This window comes from Vombatus ursinus, unplaced genomic scaffold (assembly GCF_900497805.2).
Source record: "Vombatus ursinus unplaced genomic scaffold, bare-nosed wombat genome assembly UNPS02014786.1, whole genome shotgun sequence".
In the NCBI taxonomy this organism is placed as follows: Eukaryota; Metazoa; Chordata; class Mammalia; order Diprotodontia; family Vombatidae; genus Vombatus; species Vombatus ursinus.
In genome coordinates, this window is record NW_020954564.1 from 41,954,018 (window position 1) to 41,975,248 (window position 21,231).

Below are 21,231 nucleotides of genomic sequence, written 5' to 3' on the forward strand. Positions count from 1 at the left end.
TTAGAAATGAGGTCCTTATCAGAGAGACTGGTTGTAAAAATTCTATCCCAATTTTCTGCTTTCCTTCTAATCTTGGTTGCATTGGCTTTGTGCAAAAACTTTTCAATTTGATGTAATCAAAATTACCCATTTTGGATTTCATGATGTTCTCTGTCTCCTATTTGGTCATGAATTCTTCTGTTCTCCATAAATCTGATAGGTGAACTATTCCTTGCTCCCCCAGTTTGCTTATAGTATCAGCCTTTATATCTAAACCATGAACCCATTTTGACTTTATTTTGGTATATGGTATGAGATTTTGGTCTATGCCTAGTTTGTACCATACTTTTTCTAGTTTTCCCAGCAGTTTTTGTCAAATAGTGAGTTCTTATCCCAGAAGCTGGGGTCTTTGGGTTTATCAAATTAGATTACTATAGTTATTGACTACTGTGTCTTGCATACCTAACCTATTCCACTGATTCACCACTCTATTTCTTAGCCAGTACCAAGTAGTTTTGATGACTGCTGCTTTATATTACAATTTAAGATCTGGAACAGCTAGGCCACCTTCCCCTGCATTTCTTTTCATTAGTTCCCTTGATATTCTGGATCTTTTGTTATTCCACATGAATCTTGTCATTATTTTTTCTAGCATTATAAAATAATTTTTTGGTAGTTTGATTGGTTCATGGGCCCTTCTTAAAGTAAGTAACAAGGAGTCCCTTCTAAGGTCCCTTACAGTTTTAAACCTATGATGCTGTGATACCCATCCAGCCTCAGCCAAAGGCCACATTTGACACACCCTCAGCCTTGTCATACTGTTATAAATAAACAGAAATATTTGTTTCCAGGAACCTCCTGGGGTTGTCCCTCCAGGGTCAGGGCTAGGACACTCATGTGAATGCATATGGATCTTTAGCTGTGGGCATGCGTTTATGTGGACATGTGTGCCTATAGTGCATAAGATGGCCTCTAAGGCCCCTTTCAACACTTTATCTATGATCCATGGACCTAGCTTTGGGCAAGTTTGCTCAAGGGCAAATTATTTTACCTTTATGTACCTCAGTTTCCTCATCTTATAAAATGCAGGATAATAATACTTGCAGTATTTACCTAACAAGATTATTGTGAAGACAAAAGGAAATAATGTGCATATAGTGGGGTCATTCCCCTCTCTTCTACCATGAATTAGGATCAAAGTCCTCATTTATGGTTCCAGGCAACCTTGTAGTTCAAGCTGGGGGAAGGGAGGGATGATTGTAGCCATGTATGACTCATTGCTGAGAGACTTGCACTTGTAGATGACTCCAGGTCTGCTTGTTGGCTGTGGACTAGAGAAACTGATGTCTCAGTAAATGTACAAAAGGGAGTCGCCAGTCCCAGGCCTCTCTCTTCCTTTCCAGCTCTATTTGAGAGTTGGGTAGCTGGTCTCCATATGACTGGATGCCAGTACGTGGCAATCAAAGTACCTGCCTGTCTCCCATTAAGTAAGCCTCAGCCTGGAGTTGAGCTGTCTTTTTTTGGGCTTACTCTTTCCTGATTTTAGTCATATGAGTATCAAATCTGAAATAATGTTCAGGATTGGACCTGACCTTGTGCATTTGAGAGGTCAGGAAGTCCTAAGTCTCACCAGGTTGTAGCTTTTTTTTTGGTGGGTCAGTGTGGAGAAATGTTTCCAGCAATTAGTGAAGTGCTCCTAGAAAGGACAGTCATTGACAAAAAGATAGGCCCCAGTCTGGTCACTTTACCAGGAGACATCTACTGGGAATTGTTTGGACAGTACTGGGAGTTGTTTGAATAGAGTACAAAGTTGTGGCAAAAATATAAAATACCTAATCAGCAGTTCTGCAAACTTTTATGTTCCTATGAGGTTTACTTATCAATCTCCCATTAGGTTGCCACAGTAATTATAAATTAAGTTACTGAATCTTATTTTAAGTTTGTTTTTCGGAATGTTCACATTTGTGAGCATCCAGTGTTTAGCATTCCTTTTGTATGTAAGAATAAATTCCCCTTCTATCCTGACCTACAGGAAAATTGAAGGGGAAAGGGATAAGAGAAGGAGGTGGGAAATAGAAGGGAGGGGCAACTAGGGGAAGGGGTATTCAGAATGCTTGCCATCTTGGCGTGGGGAGAGGGCCGAGATGGGGAGAAAATTTGGAACTCAAAATCTTGTGGAAGTGAATGTCGAAAACTAAAAATAAATAAATTAATAAAATCTGAAGAAAAAAGAAAATAAAAAAAAATAAGAATAAATTTCCTTTCCCATACCTGATTCATAATGTTCATTTGGTGCCCTTTTCACTCTCCTTCTTTGGGGAGGCCCTAGAAGTGACTCATACCTGTTAAGCTCCAAGTAAACTTATCCTTGAGGCTTCCAAGTGGGGACTTAATTAACCAAAAAGTATAAGAAAAGTGAGTAACTGCCCTCATTACAGACCAAATTCCTCAGGATTGAAGCCTGTCCAGATGGCAGGCCTAGGCACAGAACAGGGAGTGAGTGTAATACCCTCCACTCTTATAGGAACCCAGGAGCAGCTCCTCAAGGTTGAAAATATAAAGTACTTAGCAAATCTTAAAGTACCACATAAATACCAGATATTATCATTATTTGTGAAACAGCAACCTGTGGTGATACAAGGTTAGAGGGCCTGCCTTGGAAACAGGAATCTTGGGTTCAAGATCTGCCTCTGACACATGCTGTATGATATAGCTAAATCATATGTCAATCATAGGCAAATCATGCTGGATGACATAGGTAAATCACTTTTCAGGGCCTCCTTTTAACTCTTTAAGACTCTAAATTATAAATGAGTTGATGATCTACTTTGGTGGAGGGAGTTTCAATACCTTAATTTCCTTGAGGGGTAAAATCATGAATTTAGGCCCGTCACGGCCTCTCCCTCCTCCCCAAATGCAGACATCTCAGTTTCCTCCTCTGAGTCTGACACTTTCTGTAAAATTCGAGTATTGGACGGGACGGATGGTCATTAAGGTTCCTTCCAGCCCTGAGTTCTATGATCCAATTTGCGTGTGATGGAACCCTCGAGCTCCCAGCTCCTCAGCTCGCTGCAGGACCATCTGTTCTGATTCGAAGGCCCTCCTGTAACTGCAATTTTCCGGTACAGAAAGTTTGACTAAGAAAGGAAATCCCAAGCTCGAGGTTGAGGGGAGCTGGCTGGGCAGCGGCAGGTGGAAAAGCCTAGGCGCTAATCCCAGGACAGCCTTTGGAAGGAGGAGTCAGGAGGACAGGAGGGGAGGGGCTCGAGAGTCCTGGAAGTCCCCCGCTCCTGGGCCAAGCACAGCCCAGCGGGGTCCTAGGGGCGCCCGGGGGCAGCTCCGCTGCCGCAGCCGAGCAGGAGCCGGGGACCGCACGCCGCTGACCCCCAGGGCACCATGGACTGGCTGACCCAGCGCTGCCCGCCGCTTGCTGCCCAGAGCTGCCTTCGCCCCGGCTGCCTCTCCTGGCTCCTGGTGAGTGCCCAGCCCGAGGGAGGGTTTCCCTAGGACTTTAGGGATCTGGGGATTCAAAGTCCCACGGGACCATGGCGATCTAATTCAACTTACTCATTTTACGGATGGGGAGACCGAGACCCAAAGAGGGCAATAAACTAGCTCAAGGTTACACAGGTGGTATATGGTAAACTCTAAACCTGGTCTTCTGACTCCAAATCCAGTCTGTTTCTAAAATACAACCTCTGCCGGAGAGAACTGGGAATGGCCGCCGATACCCTGGGGCAGTGGGTAAATAGTGGGAATCCTCTTCTTCGCCCTTGGAGTGACAGCGATACCAACAGCCTCCCTCCTACCTATTGAGTCGTCTTCCTCCCTCTCCTCCCAGCTTGAGAAAACCCTGCTGAAACCCAAGAAAAGTAAAAAAACTGAAAAAGGAACCGGTACCGGTCAGGGCTAGAGAGATTAAAACATTATAAATTTTTATATCAAAATCACGTTTAAATTAATTTTATTGCATTTATTTTATCCCATTAAAGGAAATTTTTAAAAATGCAAAATGGAGCTTCTGATACCTTCAAAACTTCCCTCTTTCCTGTTATGTTTATTGTCCCCCGAGCCTGGGGAGTAGGCTTTCTTGATAGAAGTGGATTGTGAAGTTGCTTGGGCTTCGCCTGGCCCCCTAGGGCTCTGATCTCGGTTTGGACTTTACATCCCCTTGGAGCACCTCTGAAATCTGAGGGTCATGAGAAAGCCGGGCATGTGGTCAAATGTCTGCTACTCTCTGACTTTCTGTCTCTCCGATATTCTGTTCCAATTTATCCTTTCTGTCTCCTGTCTCTCACTGATCCTTCTTTACCTGACAAATAAGAGGGTTGGACTAGATGATTTCTAAGATCGCTTCACACAGCTCTATCATTCTATGTTCTAAGATCCTTTCAGTTCTGATAGTCTATCATTTAGTAATATATAATAATTTTTTTTTAAAGACCCTACCAGATTTCATGATTTGGACCCTTTTCTTCAAGTGGTCGTGTCTTATTTCAGAGCAGTTGGATTGCCAAGTCAGAGTCAGATGAAAGGAAAGATGTGGCTATGGCAGAGAAAAAAACCAGCCTGCCATTTAGTCAAACTCAGAAAGTAAAGAAATAAAGACAGCAGTCATGCCCTGCCAGAAGACAGGAGCCAGCCAAACGCAGAGAGACTGGGGAGCAAGAGAGGGAGAACAGAAATGGATTTGAGCAAGGCCAGGGAAAGAGGGTGGAGATCCAGAGGTGGCCAAAATACTGGAGTCCTTCCAGAGAGCTCTAGAGGTACACACTGAGGAAATGAAGGGAAGTCTCTTTTTTGAAGATTTTAATATTTGTTCTCAACATGTATGTGATACTTAACATTACTTCTTACTAAAATAATCATATATCCCATTTGTATAATGGGAAAATAGATGTTAAAGGACTTTGAAAAATTAAGTAAAAATACTTTATGAAGTCCTTTAATAGCAATTTTCCTATTTTGAGTCTCATAAAAACCCAATGAGCTATGTAGGATAGATAGTATTATCTATATTTTACAAATCAGAAAGTTGAGGCTCAGAGCAGCTAAGTTTGTTTTGAGCCTCCTAAAAGCCCAATGAGGTGAGTAGGATAGTTAATATTATCTATATTTTGCAAATAAGGAAACTGAGGCTCAGAGTAGCTAAGTGATTTGCCCAGGGTTACACACTTAGGATCATAGGATTTAGACTTGGAATAGACCTTAGTGCTTACCCAATCTCTTTGATTTATTTTCTGAGTCCCAAAGAAGTTAAGCTTGCCCAAGTCATATGGACTGTCCATATCAATCAAACATGGGATTTGAATCCAGGTACTCTGACAGAACTCATGGCCACTACTCCATCTGGTGTACGTTTTAGAATTGAGAGTGGGAGGAATATATAATCAGACATATTCTCTGGTCAGAAGAAGCTGGAGTTAGACACTCGGCTTCCAGAAATCAGCTTCACAGTTCCATGATAGTAATGATGTGGTTGGATAGGAGTTTGTCTGAAGGGAGTTTTAATGGATAAAGCTGATGAGACTTTAGGCTATATTAAGCAAAAAAGGTATAGAACTAGGGAAGTGATATTCCCAATGTCTTTTGCCCTTCTCAGAGCACATCTAGAATACTGTGCTCAACCGGAGGTGGCACATTTTAGGAAGGACGCTGATAGGCTGGAGAAAGTACAGAGGAGGACACATAGAATATTGAAGGGCCTTGAGAACATGTCATATGATGATGGGTTGAAGGAAGTAGGTGTATTTAGCATGGGGAACAGAAGACTCAGATGATAACTGTCTTCAAGTATTTGGAAAGCCTCCATGTGAAAGAAGGATTTGACCTTTTCTGTTTATTTCTATGGGGTAAAACTAAGAGCGGTGAGTGAGTGGAAGTTTCAGAGAGACAGATTTAAGCTTGATGTAAGGAATGACTTTCTAACATTTCAAGCTATACTCGAGTGCAATGAGCTGTAGCTGAGGGCAATGAGTTTCCCATCACTGGAAGTATTCAAGCAAAGACTAAATGACGACATTGGGGAGGAGATTTTAGAGAGTGTTTTTGTTCAGGCAGAGTTTGGACCAGATAGATATTCTCTGAGATCCTTTCCAACTCTGAGATCATGTGAGTCTGTAAGACAGGCAGATATGTGATTTAGGCTGAAGAAATCAAGAGAATCTCAAGGCAGGTACTGGGCCAATGCAGATACCATGATCTTAAAGTAGGTTAGGGGATGGAGCAAAAAAAAAAAAATTAAAGGTTCTAATTCCGTTTGTGAGTATCGACCCTTACGTTTGGTCCTCACATAGTAGCTTGTTATGCAACTATTTAGTGCATTTACCCTGTAACATTGCATGTTTGTGTTTTATCCATCTATGAGATTATAAGCTCTCTGAAGGCAGGGACCATGTTTTATCCAAACTTTGTATCTCTCTAGTTCCTAACACAATGTTTTATACACTGGAGATGCTTAATAAGTGCTTGTTGGATGAACGGAAGGGAAAACATTTGTGTTACACCTGCTGTTCCAGGCACTGTGTTAGGGACTTTTTACAAATATCATCTCATTCAACCCTCACAATAATCCTGAGAGGTAGATGGTATTATTATCTCCATTTTACAGTTGGGGAAACTGAGGCAGGCAGCAATTAAGTGACTTGCCTAAGGTCACACAACTAGTAAGTACCTGAGGCCAGATTTGAATTCTGGTCTTCCTAATCCCAGACCCAAACCTCTATCCACTGCACAACCATCTGCCTCAATGCATGAATAAGTGAATGAATGAATGAATGTGGTCCCACAAAGCTTATGTTTCTCTGAAGGACTGAATAGACATAGGCAGTCTTGACCCATGTCCCCTTACTTTTCTCTAGGTGGTGATGGCCTTCATCCTGTCATACCCTATGCTGAGGACCATCAGCCTCGAACTCCACTCAGTGGTTACTGGCAGTTACCTCTCTGGGACTCACTCGGTTGCCTTTGTCAACTGCCCCAATGAGCAGATCGCCAAAGACATAGCAAGGTAGAGTGATGAGATATAGGGCTTAGGGGTCCGTTTCATGGGCTCGAAGATGTCAGAGCTGTTGTATTGCCTTAGGAGTGGGGTTCTGTTTGTTCCCTCTCTAGGCTAAAACTACTCAGCCCTATACATTTTGGAGTCAAGGGGATATGATTTGATGGACCCTTTGGTCTCTGTGAAAAGAAATGGCCTACAAGATAAATAACAATAATAGCTCACATTCGTATTGTGGGATAAGGTTTGCAAAGCACTTCATATATATTATTTCATTTGCCCTATACTAATGTAAGATGCTATTGCTGTTTTTATTTAGGTAATCAGTTAGCAATGGTCTTTGAAAGACTCAGGTGAAGTAGTGTTATTTATAATCATAAGCTCTTTTCTTTGAATACTACTTTATAGTAGTATTTTATAGTACTTTATGGTATTCTTTTTCAAAAAACAATTTATTGGTGTCCCTTGTTTTTACATAGCCTAAATTTCACCACTTTTCACACTATATCCTTCCTCTTCCCCCTCCCAGAGAGCCATTCCTTATAACAAATAATTTCACCTTATAATTTTCAAATCACTTTCGTATTTTTTCCCATTTTATCCTCAAAACATCTCTGTGAAGTAGGCAGGGGTGAGTACTATTATTCCCATTTTACAGATGATGAAACTGGAAGACCTGGAACCAAGACCTAGGTTCCCCTACCTATCTCTGTAATCCAATGCTCTTTCTACTAACTACACAAGTACTGGTGTTAGAACAATAATAATGACAATAACTATTTATATAGTACTTCAAGATTTTCAGCGTGAGATAGGGGGAGTACAAGTACCATCCTCATTTTACAGATGGAGAAATTGGGTCTCAGAAAGGTGAGGTGACTTGCTTTGAACATGGCTAGTAATTGTCATTGCCAGGAAACAAATCCAAGTCATTTCATTCTAATAGCACTATTCTTTCCACTAGACCAGTGTATTAGACCCCCTAATACACACACACACACACACACACACACACACACACACACATCCTGAAGTTCATATTTTAAATTGACTTTTTAAAATTTTCCAGATTCAACCTCAGAGATGCTAATTCATGTCAAATGGAAAGAAGTCCTATAATTGGGGTTCATATTCCTTCAAGAGTATTTAAAGTATTTAAGGACTTCTCTACTGTCAGTTTTTCTTTAGGGGATGTGGTGGATGAAAGAGGAAATGACTGAGGAAAACAAAGGTTTGACCTTCTGGGCATATTGATTTATTAAGCAATGAATGCCAATTGCCTAACAAATTGAGACCAAGGCCCTTTCTCAGCTTAGGACTGGGCCTGGAATACAGAGGGAGACAGACTTTTATACATTAAAAACAGTTAAACAAATAGGGCCAATTAATTAAAAGGAAATGATACAACATTAGGTAATCTGATTTCTAATTGTGTGAAAGATTAGGGACTTCCCAAGTTGAGGGGGGTAGAAGAATGAACAGGTGAAAAAGAGGTGTCCCACTCTCCCTAAGTGTAAACTGATCAGTCAGTATGGGGCCAGTTTTCAGATAAGACATATGAGTTACTTGAGATGTACAATTGTGAGAAAACTTGTGTCAATCTTTAGATCTGGCTGAGTTCTTGGTCAGCATCCCTAGGTCCTTCGTTAAGGGTCTCTACATAGCAGGTAGAGGTGATCCAATTTCCCAGCCACACAGGGTTGGGTTCAAATAATGCAATAAAGTTTTCTCCCACTTCCCATAATTGAATAAAGTTTTCTCACAATACAGAAATTGGACTAGACCCATAATTGAATAGAAACTAAGCTAGCTCCACAATTGAATCAGAAGATAGAATCAGTGTGGTTCACTCAATTCCCACAATTAACCACTTGGTGTCCTAATCTTCTCAATTCCCTCAGGGTTAATTGAATCAAAATGTTAGAACTGGGAATACAGCATGTTAGAATGGGAAGTGATCTTAGAGGTCATCCCATCCAGCCCCAGTCAGAAGCATGAATCTTCTTTACAGAATTCCCATCAAGTGGCCAGCTAGTTTGATGGGGTAACCCCCTAAGTCCTGAGGTAGGTCATTCCACAGGAGATGGGGCCCATTGGTAGGAAATTATTTCTTATGCCAAACCAAAATCTGCATTCCTGTAACTTCCTATTGCTTTGAGTTTTGCCCTCTGCGGCCAAGTAGAACAAGTCTATTTCCTCTTCTGATAGCCCAAGATAACCTTGCACAGTATTAAAAGACAGCAATAAAGAAAATAGCTACAAAGAGAGCTGGAGAATGGCCCAACCTGGCCTGTTTGGGCCCTGTCCTTCCTAATTCACAGCCCAACTTTTTTTGCAATGCTCAAAAAAGAAAAAAAAAATAACACACCCCCAACCTTCTTGGAGCTAAATGGCCTTTAGTGGCCATGACAGTGGCAGTTAAGGTCAGATCAACTCTGGCCTTGGCTTCATTTTTCCTTATTGAGTCTTTTCTTTTCAATTTCTTCATATTAATATTTAATTTGGAGGGAACATAGGACCAGTGGCCCTATTGGCCTGTAGTACACAGTAACACTATTCATGAGGCAAGACATGAATTATTCAATGCCTACTTCACCCCTGCCCTGTTCTATGTGACTCTCCCACTATTCCCCATGGGGACCTGTGTTCTCTAAGTCCAGAAACACACAGTAAAGAAACTAGTCCCAGAAACTTTCTGGATACACAGGATTTTCTGAGGGGCAAGGTTAGGGTAGACCATATAGTTGTTCCTCTGGGATCGCATTTTGTCCTCAGAGCATGGGTGTGTCAATCATTGGACCTAGGTTCTAGTGTCACTTCTGACATTACCTCATTGTATGACTGTGGGTAAGTCATTTCCTTTCTCTAGACCTTAGTTTCTTAATTTGTAAAATGAAAGGGTTTGAACCAGATGACTTTTAGGATTCCAGCTCTAAATCTTATTATCCTATAAGGATAATATCTCACATTTTTATTGTGCTTTAAGCATTTTTCTCACAACTCTGAAGAGGTAAGTGAAAATTTTATTTCCCCCTTTTTACAGATTAGAAGATCATGAGGGTGATATAGGTTAATCTATCTCTAAGTTTCCTTCTACCTTTTCATAGATCTGAACCCACAGCCTTTCCAAGAAAGCATGCAAGAGAGACTTTATCTGGGAGACACTTGCAGGATCATAGCTTAGAGCTACAAAAGACCTTAGAGGCCATGAAGTCCAACACACTTATTTTACAAGTGGGGAAACAAGAGACCCAGAGAGGTTGAGTGACTTGCCCAAAGTTAAAACTTTTTCTGGTAACTGAGATAAAGCCGATCATGGTTGGACACTTTTTCCTCTGGTTTTTGGAGTGCCCTTCCTTATGAGGTCAGGCTATGGGACAAAAGGCAAGGGCTCAGTCCCTTACTATGCCCTGCTTCCCTGGGAGACAGCCAACAAAGGTTTTTTTCCCCATAGACACAAGTCTCATGTCCTTAATGGGGGAGCCTCCCCCCATCTTGTCTAGGTTTCTGGGACATTTTTCCTAAACTGCAGTAGCATTTACTCCACCTTTAACTTGTCACTTATTCAGGACACTTTCCTAGTTTGCATCCCCCAAGAGGACTGAAAACAGGGTGCCAAGTTATAGCCTTCTGTCTTCTCTCTCTCTGTTCCTTTCTGTTGCCCCAAAGCATTAACTTATGTTCCAGGGCCAAGAACATAGTCACCAAAGTTACTGGGAAAGGGAGCTGAGCTCTTCTTCCTAAGGGCTACCAACTTGTACATATTCTAGTTACGGGTGGCGTGTGGCCAGCAAACCTGTTCCCTTGTCTGGAAGAGCTTTTGTTTAGTCTTTTATTTCCTGAGTACAGAAGGAGGGCCTGGCTAATTCTTACATGACTTATTGATGTGTGTGTGTGTGTTTTGAATTTAAGTCCAATAACAACATTAGACATTTCCCCCAAGTGGCCAGGGGTTGGGGGATGGGCAGTTGTTGTGAGATCTGACCTGGCAGCGGAGCTGAGTCATTCAACCTTCCCCTCATGGTTAGTGAGCTGAGCCATTTGCCCTTGGGCAGAATCATGAGCTATTAGAAAAATAGGATTTAGAGGTGGCAGAGACCTTAGAGATCATCCATTTGGTATAAGTCAGATTTATTTTTTACAGATGAGGAAAGTGAAGCCCAGGGAGAAGTGACTGGCCAAAGGTCACACAGGTAAATAACTAGTAGAGCTGAGAATAAGACAGATTCTACGAAACCAAGTTCAACATTCCCCACCCCCATCATACGGTGTTGTGCTGCTTTGACCTTTCTTCAGGTTAAATGTTTTTTTTCCTTGCCACTCAGTCCTGACTCCTGGACTGCCACCCATCTCTGATTAAGCAAATTGAGATTAATCCTGGAGCTTGGCTGTCTGAAGTGAGTAAACTGTCCAGCAGTTGCTGTAGAAACAAGACTGCCCCCTCACCCTCCTTAATGCAATTAAAAGATTTATTTAGATGCTGGAATTTTAGTGTCCCCTCTAAGAGTGGCAGAAAGCTAGGGCCGTGTTGTTAGTGCTACTTTAATGGGATAAGTGAACTAGAGCACTGCTCAGACTAGCATTTGAGAGAGGAGAAAATAGGTCAGTTCAAACAGGACAGAGAGACTCAGTTAATACAACAGAAAAAAGTTCATTCTACTGGGCGCACATTTTAAGCTTGACAGAGACATCAAACTAAGGCTCCCCGGGCTTTGAAATGGTACAGCAGCATGGCATGATGGAAAGAGAATTAGACTTGGAGCTTGTAGTCCTGAAAACCTTGGTTAGAGTCCTGGTTCTGTCACCGTCCAGCTGTGTGATCTTGGATTAATCATAACACCTTTCTGAGTCTCGGTCTCTTCATCTTTAAAATGGGGCTAGTGGCATTTGTATTTTCTACCTCACCACAACATGGAAACACTCTGTAAAGCTTAAAACCCTATCGAGCAAGTGTTGTGATAATTCCTGCCCCTGCCTTCTTGGGCTATAGGTTTTTCTCTCCCACGACACTCTTTAAAACTTTTAACAACCTCTTCTTCCAATGGGCAAGGCTTTTCTGAGGGGCTCCTTTTTCACTAGGCCTCAAGGGAAGAAGAGGTTGTTCTCCCTAGCACCCATCGTTGGCGTTAAGGGTGTACTGGGGTTAGCTCCAACCAGGCTGCTGATTGTTAAATTTTCTTTGGGAGCATTTGCACTTTAGATATTGACAAATGCTATAAGTCAGGGCTTGGGAGATTGTTTTGTTGATTGCCTAGATTTAAGAAGTGATGGAGGAAATGATAATAATGCAGCTTAAACTTAAAAGTATGTCTTATTTACAGTGTTTTTTTTTTTCTTTAGAAAGATGGTTAATAAACATTTAACAGCATACTCCTGCTTGGAGCTGACTAAGTTTATCCCCAAGAGGCCAGTCCACAGGTCAAAGATACTGGATTTTGGCAAAGAATTGTTTTCTGAATCGCTCACATTCCCCCTCCTCTCTCTGCCGCAGGACCATCCTAGATAAGAAGCTGGCTGCCTGTGTGAATATCCTGCCGAGGGCCTCCTCTCTGTGAGTAGGGCCTGCTGTCTCTCCCAGTTCCCACCGCTGGCACTGGGGAAGGGGCTGTGGGCAAGGCTGGGCTGTGGGTTAGCATTATAATCTCCATGCTGTTCACCCCAGGAGCCCTCAGAGAAGCCTGTCTGAGAACCCAGAACAACACCAGTACTAGGAACTGATCATTTTGCTGTGGCATTCACTTGCTCCAAACCCTTCCAAAGCTCCCCATCACTCCCAAGATAAAGACAGGATTGAGAACTGGAAGGGACTTCTAGAAGAAAAGATCTTTGAGGCTAGAGAAGGGTCTAAACCTTTTGGTTTGGCAAAGGTTTCCCTCTGGCAGTCTGGTAAAGCCTATGGACCCCTTTGAATGCATAAAATGAAGTATATCAGGTTACAAAGGAAACCAACTACATGGCAATAGTTATAAAAAAAAATTCTTTTAAACTAAGTAATGGGTCTAAGGTTAAGAACCCTGTTCTAGTCCATCCCCCTCATCTGATCTAAATAAAATCGGAGGTCAAAATAGATGAAGTCCAGCCTGAAAGCTCACAGGCAGTAAGCTGAGAATTCTGAACTCAAACCCAGATCCTCTGACTCCAAGTCCAGTACCTTACACTGCACCCTAACCAGATAGGTTGGGTGGGGGGGGGGAGGAAACTGAATGCTGTGTAATTCTAACAATCAACAATGTCCTAGAAGAAGAAAGGAAAAAATGCAGCTTTTTTCTTCTTCCTCCTCCTCTTTTTTCATCTCTTTCTCTTCTCCTCTTTCTTCTTTTCCTCCTCCTCTTTCTTTTCCTCCTCTTCTTTCTCCTCTTCCTTCTCCTCCTCCTCCTCATCTTCCTTCCAGAGGTAAGGCCCTATGGATTTGGAGCACTGGGTATACAGGCTCAGTTGATATATTGGTTATTTTTGCTAAATTTCTTTTCCTTTTTTTTAATTGTGTCAAAGGAGAGCTCCCTGGGGAGTGGAGAAAGAAGGGATATGTTTAGAAATAAAAAATAATGTAAAAATGAAATATATCAATAAACATTTTAAAAAATATGAGAGTATTGTACTAGATGATTTCTAAAGTCCCTTCCAGCTTTAATAATCTGTGAATTATGACATGTCAGGATTCTTGCACACTACTGGGAAATTGGGTCCCTCACACAATGGTTGTTTCCTCCCCCTGGCATTTAAGGGCTTCTATAGCCTGGCCAAATGTATTTCCTACTATGCTCTTATGTGAAGCCTCTGATCCATTTAAATTGGTATCTCTTCATTGTCTTCCCACACATATCACATGGCTAATGCTGGAATGCATGCTGTAATACCCTCTTTACTCCTTCTGTATTCTGTAAGGTCCATCTCAGATCCTTTTTTTCACACAGCTTTCCCTTTCCTCTACAGCTTTCAGTGTTTTCCTCTGCCTCAGAACCCATCACTTTTACTGCCTGAATCACACATTTCACCATTAATCATAACCAGACACTTGCTGTATATCATTGCCCCAACTGACATCATTTTACTAGAAAGTAGTTAATATATTATAACCAAAGGTGTACTGGTAAATGTTTAACAACTAGCTCTCCACAGGGAAAAAAGGCAGCAGGATACATTTAAGTTCAATCGGCATTATTAATATTTACTCTGCCATGTTCTTAAATCCAGACAATCAATAACAACAACAGAATCCAAGCCCTGATTTTTAGCTTTTGCCAATTTTTGAGGCATAAATACTCCCAATGAAAATTTAACAATCTGCTCTTGTGAGGCCAGTTTGAGCTGGCTCCAGCACATCTTTGGTTATAACTAAATCTTGCTATTAGATTTCTAACATCACTCTTTCCTATGAGGCTCACATCCCTTTATAACATCATTTTCTCTTTACTCACTTCTTGCTCTACCAATTAATGGCCTTAACAAAGGGTACGCCTATACTACCATTGTGCTGAATGCCTTAAGAGACATTACTTATCATATGATCTGGTACCAGAAGTGACTTTAGAGATCACCTAGTCCACTCCCCTCCCTTTCTTTAAAATAAGGAAATTAAAACCCAGAGGGGTTAGTTGAATTACCTAAGGTTACATAGGTAAGTAGCTGAGCCAATATCTAAACACAAGTTTGCTGATTCTAAAACCAATTCTTCCCTTTCCAGGCTACCACAGGGCCTTTTGTGGTGATCTGCCTTTACCCTATTTCCTATCCAATCTATCCTTGATACTGATGCTGAACTAATCTTCCTAATTTGCTGCTCTGACCATGTACTTTTTTGTCTACTTCTTAGTGACACCCTCTAAGAAGGATACCGTGACCTGGAGGGTGGGTGAGCAGTAGTATGGCCAGGAACCTAGGAAACTATGTCATATGAGTAGCTACATAGAAAACTAGAATAAATAGCCTGAAGAAGGGGGAGGCAGGAAAAAAGGGAGGGATAGGATTACTTGTCTTCCAATATGTAAAGTGCACGGAGTAAGCTTCCTTATTCTCTATGGAACTAGGGACAATAGGAGGAAGTCACAAGAAAGCAGATTTGGGTTCCTTTAAAGATAGAACTTACTAACAGAGTTGTCCAAAAATATAACAGGAATTAGTGAGTTCTCTGTCACCAGAAATATCCAAACTTGATTCTATATAGGAAGTTCCCAAATAAAGAAAAAAAGTACAGTCTCTTCTGGTCCCTTCTGGCCCCAAGATTCTAGGATTTTATATTCTATCTCTTTATGGTTAGAAATCCTTATTAAAGGGGGTAGGGAGGTTTTAAAATTTCCTTCTCATCTTAGTAATTTTTTTAAAAAGTTTTAAAATTTAAACTTAAATACAAAATACGAAAAGAAAAGAATACATTGTCATGTACACAGCAGAACAGAAGAGGATTCAATATAAAGCAATAAATTTCCATTTCAAGAAAACCATTATAATTAATATTGCACATAATTTTCAAAGCTGTCCATCTTTTCTTTGCTTCCTAGTATGTTTTCATTTGTCTTCTGCTGGTGTACTTTTTACTTTACTTTCCCCCCTTCCTCCCCACTACCAAGAAGGCTACAATTAAGTGTATACACACACACATATATACATACACATACATAGATATCCATAAACATACACATATATACACATAAATACTTGAATGCACATACATACAGCTGTATTATGCTTATTTCCACTTGTCATCTGTTTGTCTGAAGGTGGATAGTATCTTTCTTCATAAGCCCAAATCCACCAGCTCATCATTTCCTACATCACACCAATATTCTGACCCAATCACATTCTATTTGAGAGATTGTCTATGAGCATTTCCTCCCCAATTTTCTGCATTCTCTCTATTCTTGGCTATATAGGTTTTATTTATACAGGAAAATTTTTATTTAAAGTAATCAAAATTACCCATTTTACACTTCAACACTGCTCTCACCTCCTAATATGGTTTAAGGTCTGATACTACTGAATCTAGTTCCTTCACATCTTTTTTTCCTCTGGTTTCCTTTAAGTTCCTGACCCTCTGCTCTTCCACATGAAACTTGTTATTATTTTTCTGACCCAATAAGATAATTCCTTAGTAATTTGGTTGAGATGGCATTACATAAATAGATTAGTTAGGTTAAATTGTCATTTTTATTATATTAGCTTTACCTACCCATTCACAATAAATATTACTTCAATTATTTAGATCTAACTTTGTATGAAAGGTGTTTTGTGTTTATATTTGCATAGTTCCTGGGTCTGTTTTGATAGGTTTACTCTCCTTTTTTTTAATACTGTCTAGTTATTTTATATGGTCTAAAATTACTGATTAATATGGCTGACACTTGGTATAGTTTCTCTATTTTTCTCTTTTGATTAAATCTGATTTTAGCTTTAACTTTGTCTGAGATCATGATTACTATCCCTGTTTTTTTTACATAATAAATTCTAGTCCTGATATTTATTTTATGTTTGTGTGTAGCTCTAATTTTTATAGCATTTCTTGAAAGCAACATATTGTTAAGTTCCAATTTTTAATCTGCTGTCAGTTTCCATTTTGTGGGTAAATTCATCCCATTCACTTTCTAAACTATAATTACTTGTCACATATTTTTCTCACTATCCTTCTCACCCTATTCCTATTCCTCCTCACTCCTCTACTTTGCTTCTACCCACTACCTTGCCCTCCTATTCCTTAACCTGCTCACCCTTCAAGAATCCCTTCCTTATCCTCTCCCTCCACCCTATCCCCTTAGCCTCTTATTTCTTTCTGAATTTAGAAGATTTTTATACCCTTCTAAATATATATGTTGTTCCCTCTTTATTCCATTCCCATTAATCTACACACCCTTCTATGCCCCACCTTATCCTATTCCCTATCCCTCCCTTATCCTCTCCCCATCTCCTTACCCTTTTATTTCTTTCTGTTTTGTGAGGCAATTGAGGTTAAGTGACTTGCAGAGTCACACAGCTAGTAAGTGTCAAATGTCTGAGGTCAGATTTAAACCCAGGTCCTCCTGACTCCAGGGCTAATATTCTATCTACTGAGCCACCTAGCTTCCCCCATCTTAGTCATTAGCAAGGAATGAGCTGATGGTATAGGGTTAGGGGAATGGCATTTCAGGAGAGCTCTGCCTAACCTTAAAGCAGGATAATATTTTTCTATAATTTTGTTAACTCTTCTAGGTACTTTTGGAAGGGAGAGATTGAAGAAGCCACTGAAATCCTTTTGGTAAGTGTGAGTACCAGTCTAGATCTAAGGGGTCTGAGGCAAGGTGCAGTGAGTAATGAAGAGAAACACCCCACCCCTTCTTTATCATTTTCAATTTTTAAAGCAGAAGTTTCATAAAGTCATAAAATGTTAAGAGTGAAAGAAACCTTAGAATATAGAATGTCAGTGCTGAAATGGACCTAATAACATGCAATATTCAAGCAGGAAAGGGCCTTAGAAATCACTTAGTGTGACCCCTTTTATTTTATAGATGAGGAAGGGGCATATTTCCACCTCTGCCAAGTTTTGTGTACAAGTGCTTGGGTCATTCCTGAGGACCTCAGAGGAAATCCATAATTTCATAGTCAGGGAGAAAAGCTGCACCCCCTAGCTCATCAGAAGTGAAACTGATATCACATGATCTGGAAATGAATTTATGAAAGATTGATGTTTCTCTTGAACAGTTAGTGAAAACGAAGACTTCAAAAATACACGAACTCTCTAACTACATCAGGTGAGACTTCTCTCTTTCCATCAGCTTATCTCTAATCCCTTTCCTTCAGCTGTTTGGTCAAGGAGCTGAATCTGATCAATGGCACAAATATAACCTAAGGCAGGATGCTTAATGGAGCCTGTGCATGCAACAAGCATTCCACTTAGTGGGGTGTGTGTGTGTGTGTGTGTGTGTGTGTGTGTGTGTGTGTGACACAAAGAGAAGCAACATAGTATATTGAATAGAATGCTGGACTTGAAGTCAGAAAGACCCAGCTTCAGACTCTTCCTATGATACTAACTAGTTGTAGGGGAGTCACCTCATTCCCCTGAGCCCCAGCCATTCTCTGAGACTAATTTATTAGGTCCAAGATGAGCTGTGATCTGCTCTGATACTCCAGTGATGAAGTCACAGATCCTGTAAATATTAGAGAGCAAAAGCCTCCTTCACTCTGTGGGTCAGGAACCTTGACGAGGACAGAGGCCACAGGTTAAACAAAACACAACCCAGTATGATCTACTGAACAGCTGTTGGCTAATGGACATTAGATGAAGTGCGCCTATCTATGAAGATCTCAAAGCTTCTTTCTCAAGAGATATCTCCAACCATCCTTACTCAGCTCTTTTTCCTTTCTTTAGATCAATTCATCCTTTTGAGATTCCTGAGCTCTTCAGCCTACCCATCGACCAAGGAAACCCTCTTTATTTAAAGTGGATTGAAGAAGGGGTAGCTGAGAACTGAGCAGAGGCACACTCTACTTTCTGGTGCGAAGATGTAGAGAGCTTGGCAGGAGAGACAGTTGCTGTCCCTTGGATTGCAATACATTTAGAAGATAATTAACTTATGGATTCTGATGCTTATGTTAGCTCTTTGCCTATTCCAGGTAATGAGCAGAAGAGGTTAAACATATTGAATGGGAAAGAAGATAACTATGTACTTCGACCCCTCCTCTACCCTCATGATGAGAGTTTAATTCTTTAAGGAGATGGTTGTGAGCGTTCCACTCTGCCTCTCTTGCCTATCACCCACTACCACATAGACTTCTAGATGTACCACCAGCCCATAGAATGTCTCCTTTTCACAGAATGGAGCCCTTAGTAAAAAATGAGAACTAGGCTGAATTGGGTCTGCTTTTCAGTTGTCTTTATTGCCTCTGTTAGGAACAAACCTGGTAAACTAACTAATTCACCCTAAAGTTCTAGAAGCTAGATGTGTTTCTCCCTCAAAGGGAATTATTTTTTCCTTTTTAAATATTTTATTTTTTCCCAATTACATATGAACACATTTTTAACCTTTATTTTTACAATTTTGAGTTTTAAATTCTCTCCCATCCTCCCTCCCCTCCCCCAATTCAGAAGACAAACAATTTCATGTAGTTATACACATGCAGTCATGCAAAACATATTTCCATATTAGTCATGTTGTGAAAGAAAACACAGACCAAAAAAATCCACAAGAAAAATAAAGTTTTTAAAGAAGTATGCTTTGATCTGTATTCAGACTCCATCAGTTCTTTCTCGAGGTAAATAGCATTTTTTGTCATGAGTCTTTCAGAATTGTCTTAGATTATCATACTGTTCAGAATAGTTAAGTCATTCACAGTTGATCATCATACGATATTGCTGTTACTGTGTACAATGTTTTCACTTCACTTAGCATCAGTTCATGTAAATCTTTCCAGGCTTTTCTAAAAGCACCCTGCTGGTCATTTCTTATAGCACAATAGTTTTCCATCACAATCATATGCCACAACTTGTTCAGTCATTCCCCAGCTGATGGACATTCCCTCAATATCCAATTCTTCACCACCACAAAAAGAGCTGCTCTAAATATTTTTTGTACATATAGGTCCTTTCCTTTTTTTTTAATCTCTTTGTAATATAGACCTAGCAGTGCTGTTGCTGGGTCAAGGGGTATGCATGTTTTTCTTGCCCTTTGGGCATAGTTCCAAATTGTTCTCCAGAATGGCTGGATCAGTTACAATTCTACCAATAATGCATTCATTTCTCAGTGTTCCCACATCCCCTCCAACATCTGTCATTTTCCTTTTCTGTCTTATTAGCCAATCTGATAGGTATGGAGTAGTACCTCAAAGTTGTTTTAATTTGCATTTCTCTAAGCAATAGTGATTTAGAGCATCTTTTCATATGATTATAGATAGCTTTGATTATTTCATCTGAAAACTGCCTATTCATATCCTTTAACCATTTGTCAATTGGGGAATGACTTGTATTCCTAGAAATTTGACTCAGTTCTCTATATATTTGAGAAATGAGGCCTTTATATTTACAGCAAGAGAAACTTATTGTAAATTACACCCACCCCCCCCCCCCCCCCGCCCCATTTTCTGCTTTCCTTCTAATCTTGGCTGCATTGGTTTTGTTTGTGCAAAACCTTTTTAATTTAATGTAATCAAAATTATCCATTTTACATCTCATAATGCTGTCGTTCTCATTTGGTCATAAATTCTTCTGTTATCCCTAGATCTGATAGCTAAACTATTTTATGCTTTCTTAATTTGCTTATAGTATCACCCTTTATGTCTAAATCATGTACCTATTTTGACCTTATCTTGGTATACAGTGTAAGATATTGGTCTATACTTAGTTCCTGCCAAATTGTTTTCCAGTTTTCCCAGGAATTTATGTCAAATAGTGAGTCCTTGTCCCAAAACTTGAATCTTTGGGTTTATCAAACAATAGGTTATTATGGTCATTAGTAAATGACTATATATTGTGCACCTAATCTATTCCACTGATCCACTACTCTATTTCTTAGTCAGTATCAGATTGTTTTGATGATTACAATTTTGTAATATAGTTTGAGATCTGGTACAACTAAGCCATAAAAGAGAAATCAAAAAAGAGCTTGAGAGGGCAATGCTTAAACCAAAGTAATACTTTTCAGGGATTCCTGTGGTGGATGGAAGAAGACCTTTCCCAATCTCCTCAAAACACCCCTGCCCCTGACAGACCTCATCCTCATTTCTGACTGATCCTAGGAAGTAATGTGGGCTTTCATGGACAGAAACCTACATCACTAAAAAGAGAAGATATTGGTAGCAATCTAGGAGAAAAGGAAGGACATCTCTAGCAAAGAGAGAAGGGCTGGAGTTTGGTATATGGATTCCTCTCTTCCTGTGTTGGGGATAAACCAGTTATCTAGGACCTCCAGAGCTATATCTGAACACTTTCTAACCTTGTGTGGCTGACATAAGGGCCCTTATGGAAAAGAGAATTCATGTTGGATTTGAAGAAGACAAATGACCCCATCCAAATATGGACAAAATAAATACAAGCAATGCATCCTTAGTAGTACTCACAATGCTAACCTTTGGTTTAGACATTGCAATTGAGAATTATGGAATTACAGCATGGTAGAGACTGAAGGTACATTAGGGGTTAACTAGGCCAACTTTGTCACTTTACAGATAAGAATCCTAAGGCTTAGAAAGACGGGGTGACGGACTCAGGGTTACCCAGCCCATAAATACAGAACTGTTACTGCATCCCAGGTCGCCAGACTCCCAGGTCGCCAGACTCCCAGGTCGCCAGA

At 40.4% G+C, this 21,231-nt stretch overlaps 1 protein-coding gene across 1 annotated transcript; it reads left to right on the plus strand.

Annotated features, from left to right (window-relative positions):
- The first annotated feature begins 3,354 nt into the window (after positions 1-3,354).
- On the plus strand, positions 3,355-18,797 carry LOC114047163 (protein CutA homolog). Its single transcript, XM_027867931.1, has 6 exons — positions 3,355-3,453; positions 6,840-6,988; positions 12,471-12,530; positions 17,159-17,204; positions 17,648-17,697; positions 18,315-18,797. Exons 1-6 carry the CDS (start codon positions 3,376-3,378, stop codon positions 18,415-18,417), a joined length of 486 nt encoding a protein of 161 aa, XP_027723732.1. The 5' UTR covers positions 3,355-3,375; the 3' UTR covers positions 18,418-18,797.
- Positions 18,798-21,231: the final 2,434 nt, after the last annotated feature.

Bases quoted from the DNA above. Each gene is read 5' to 3' on its own strand.
- LOC114047163 (XM_027867931.1), top strand. From the start codon at position 3,376: ATGGACTGGCTGACCCAGCGCTGCCCGCCGCTTGCTGCCCAGAGCTGC. The intron at 3,454-6,839 runs GTGAGTGCCCAG...ACTTTTCTCTAG, and splicing joins GCTGCCTCTCCTGGCTCCTG to GTGGTGATGGCCTTCATCCT. The intron at 12,531-17,158 runs GTGAGTAGGGCC...TAACTCTTCTAG, and splicing joins CTGCCGAGGGCCTCCTCTCT to GTACTTTTGGAAGGGAGAGA.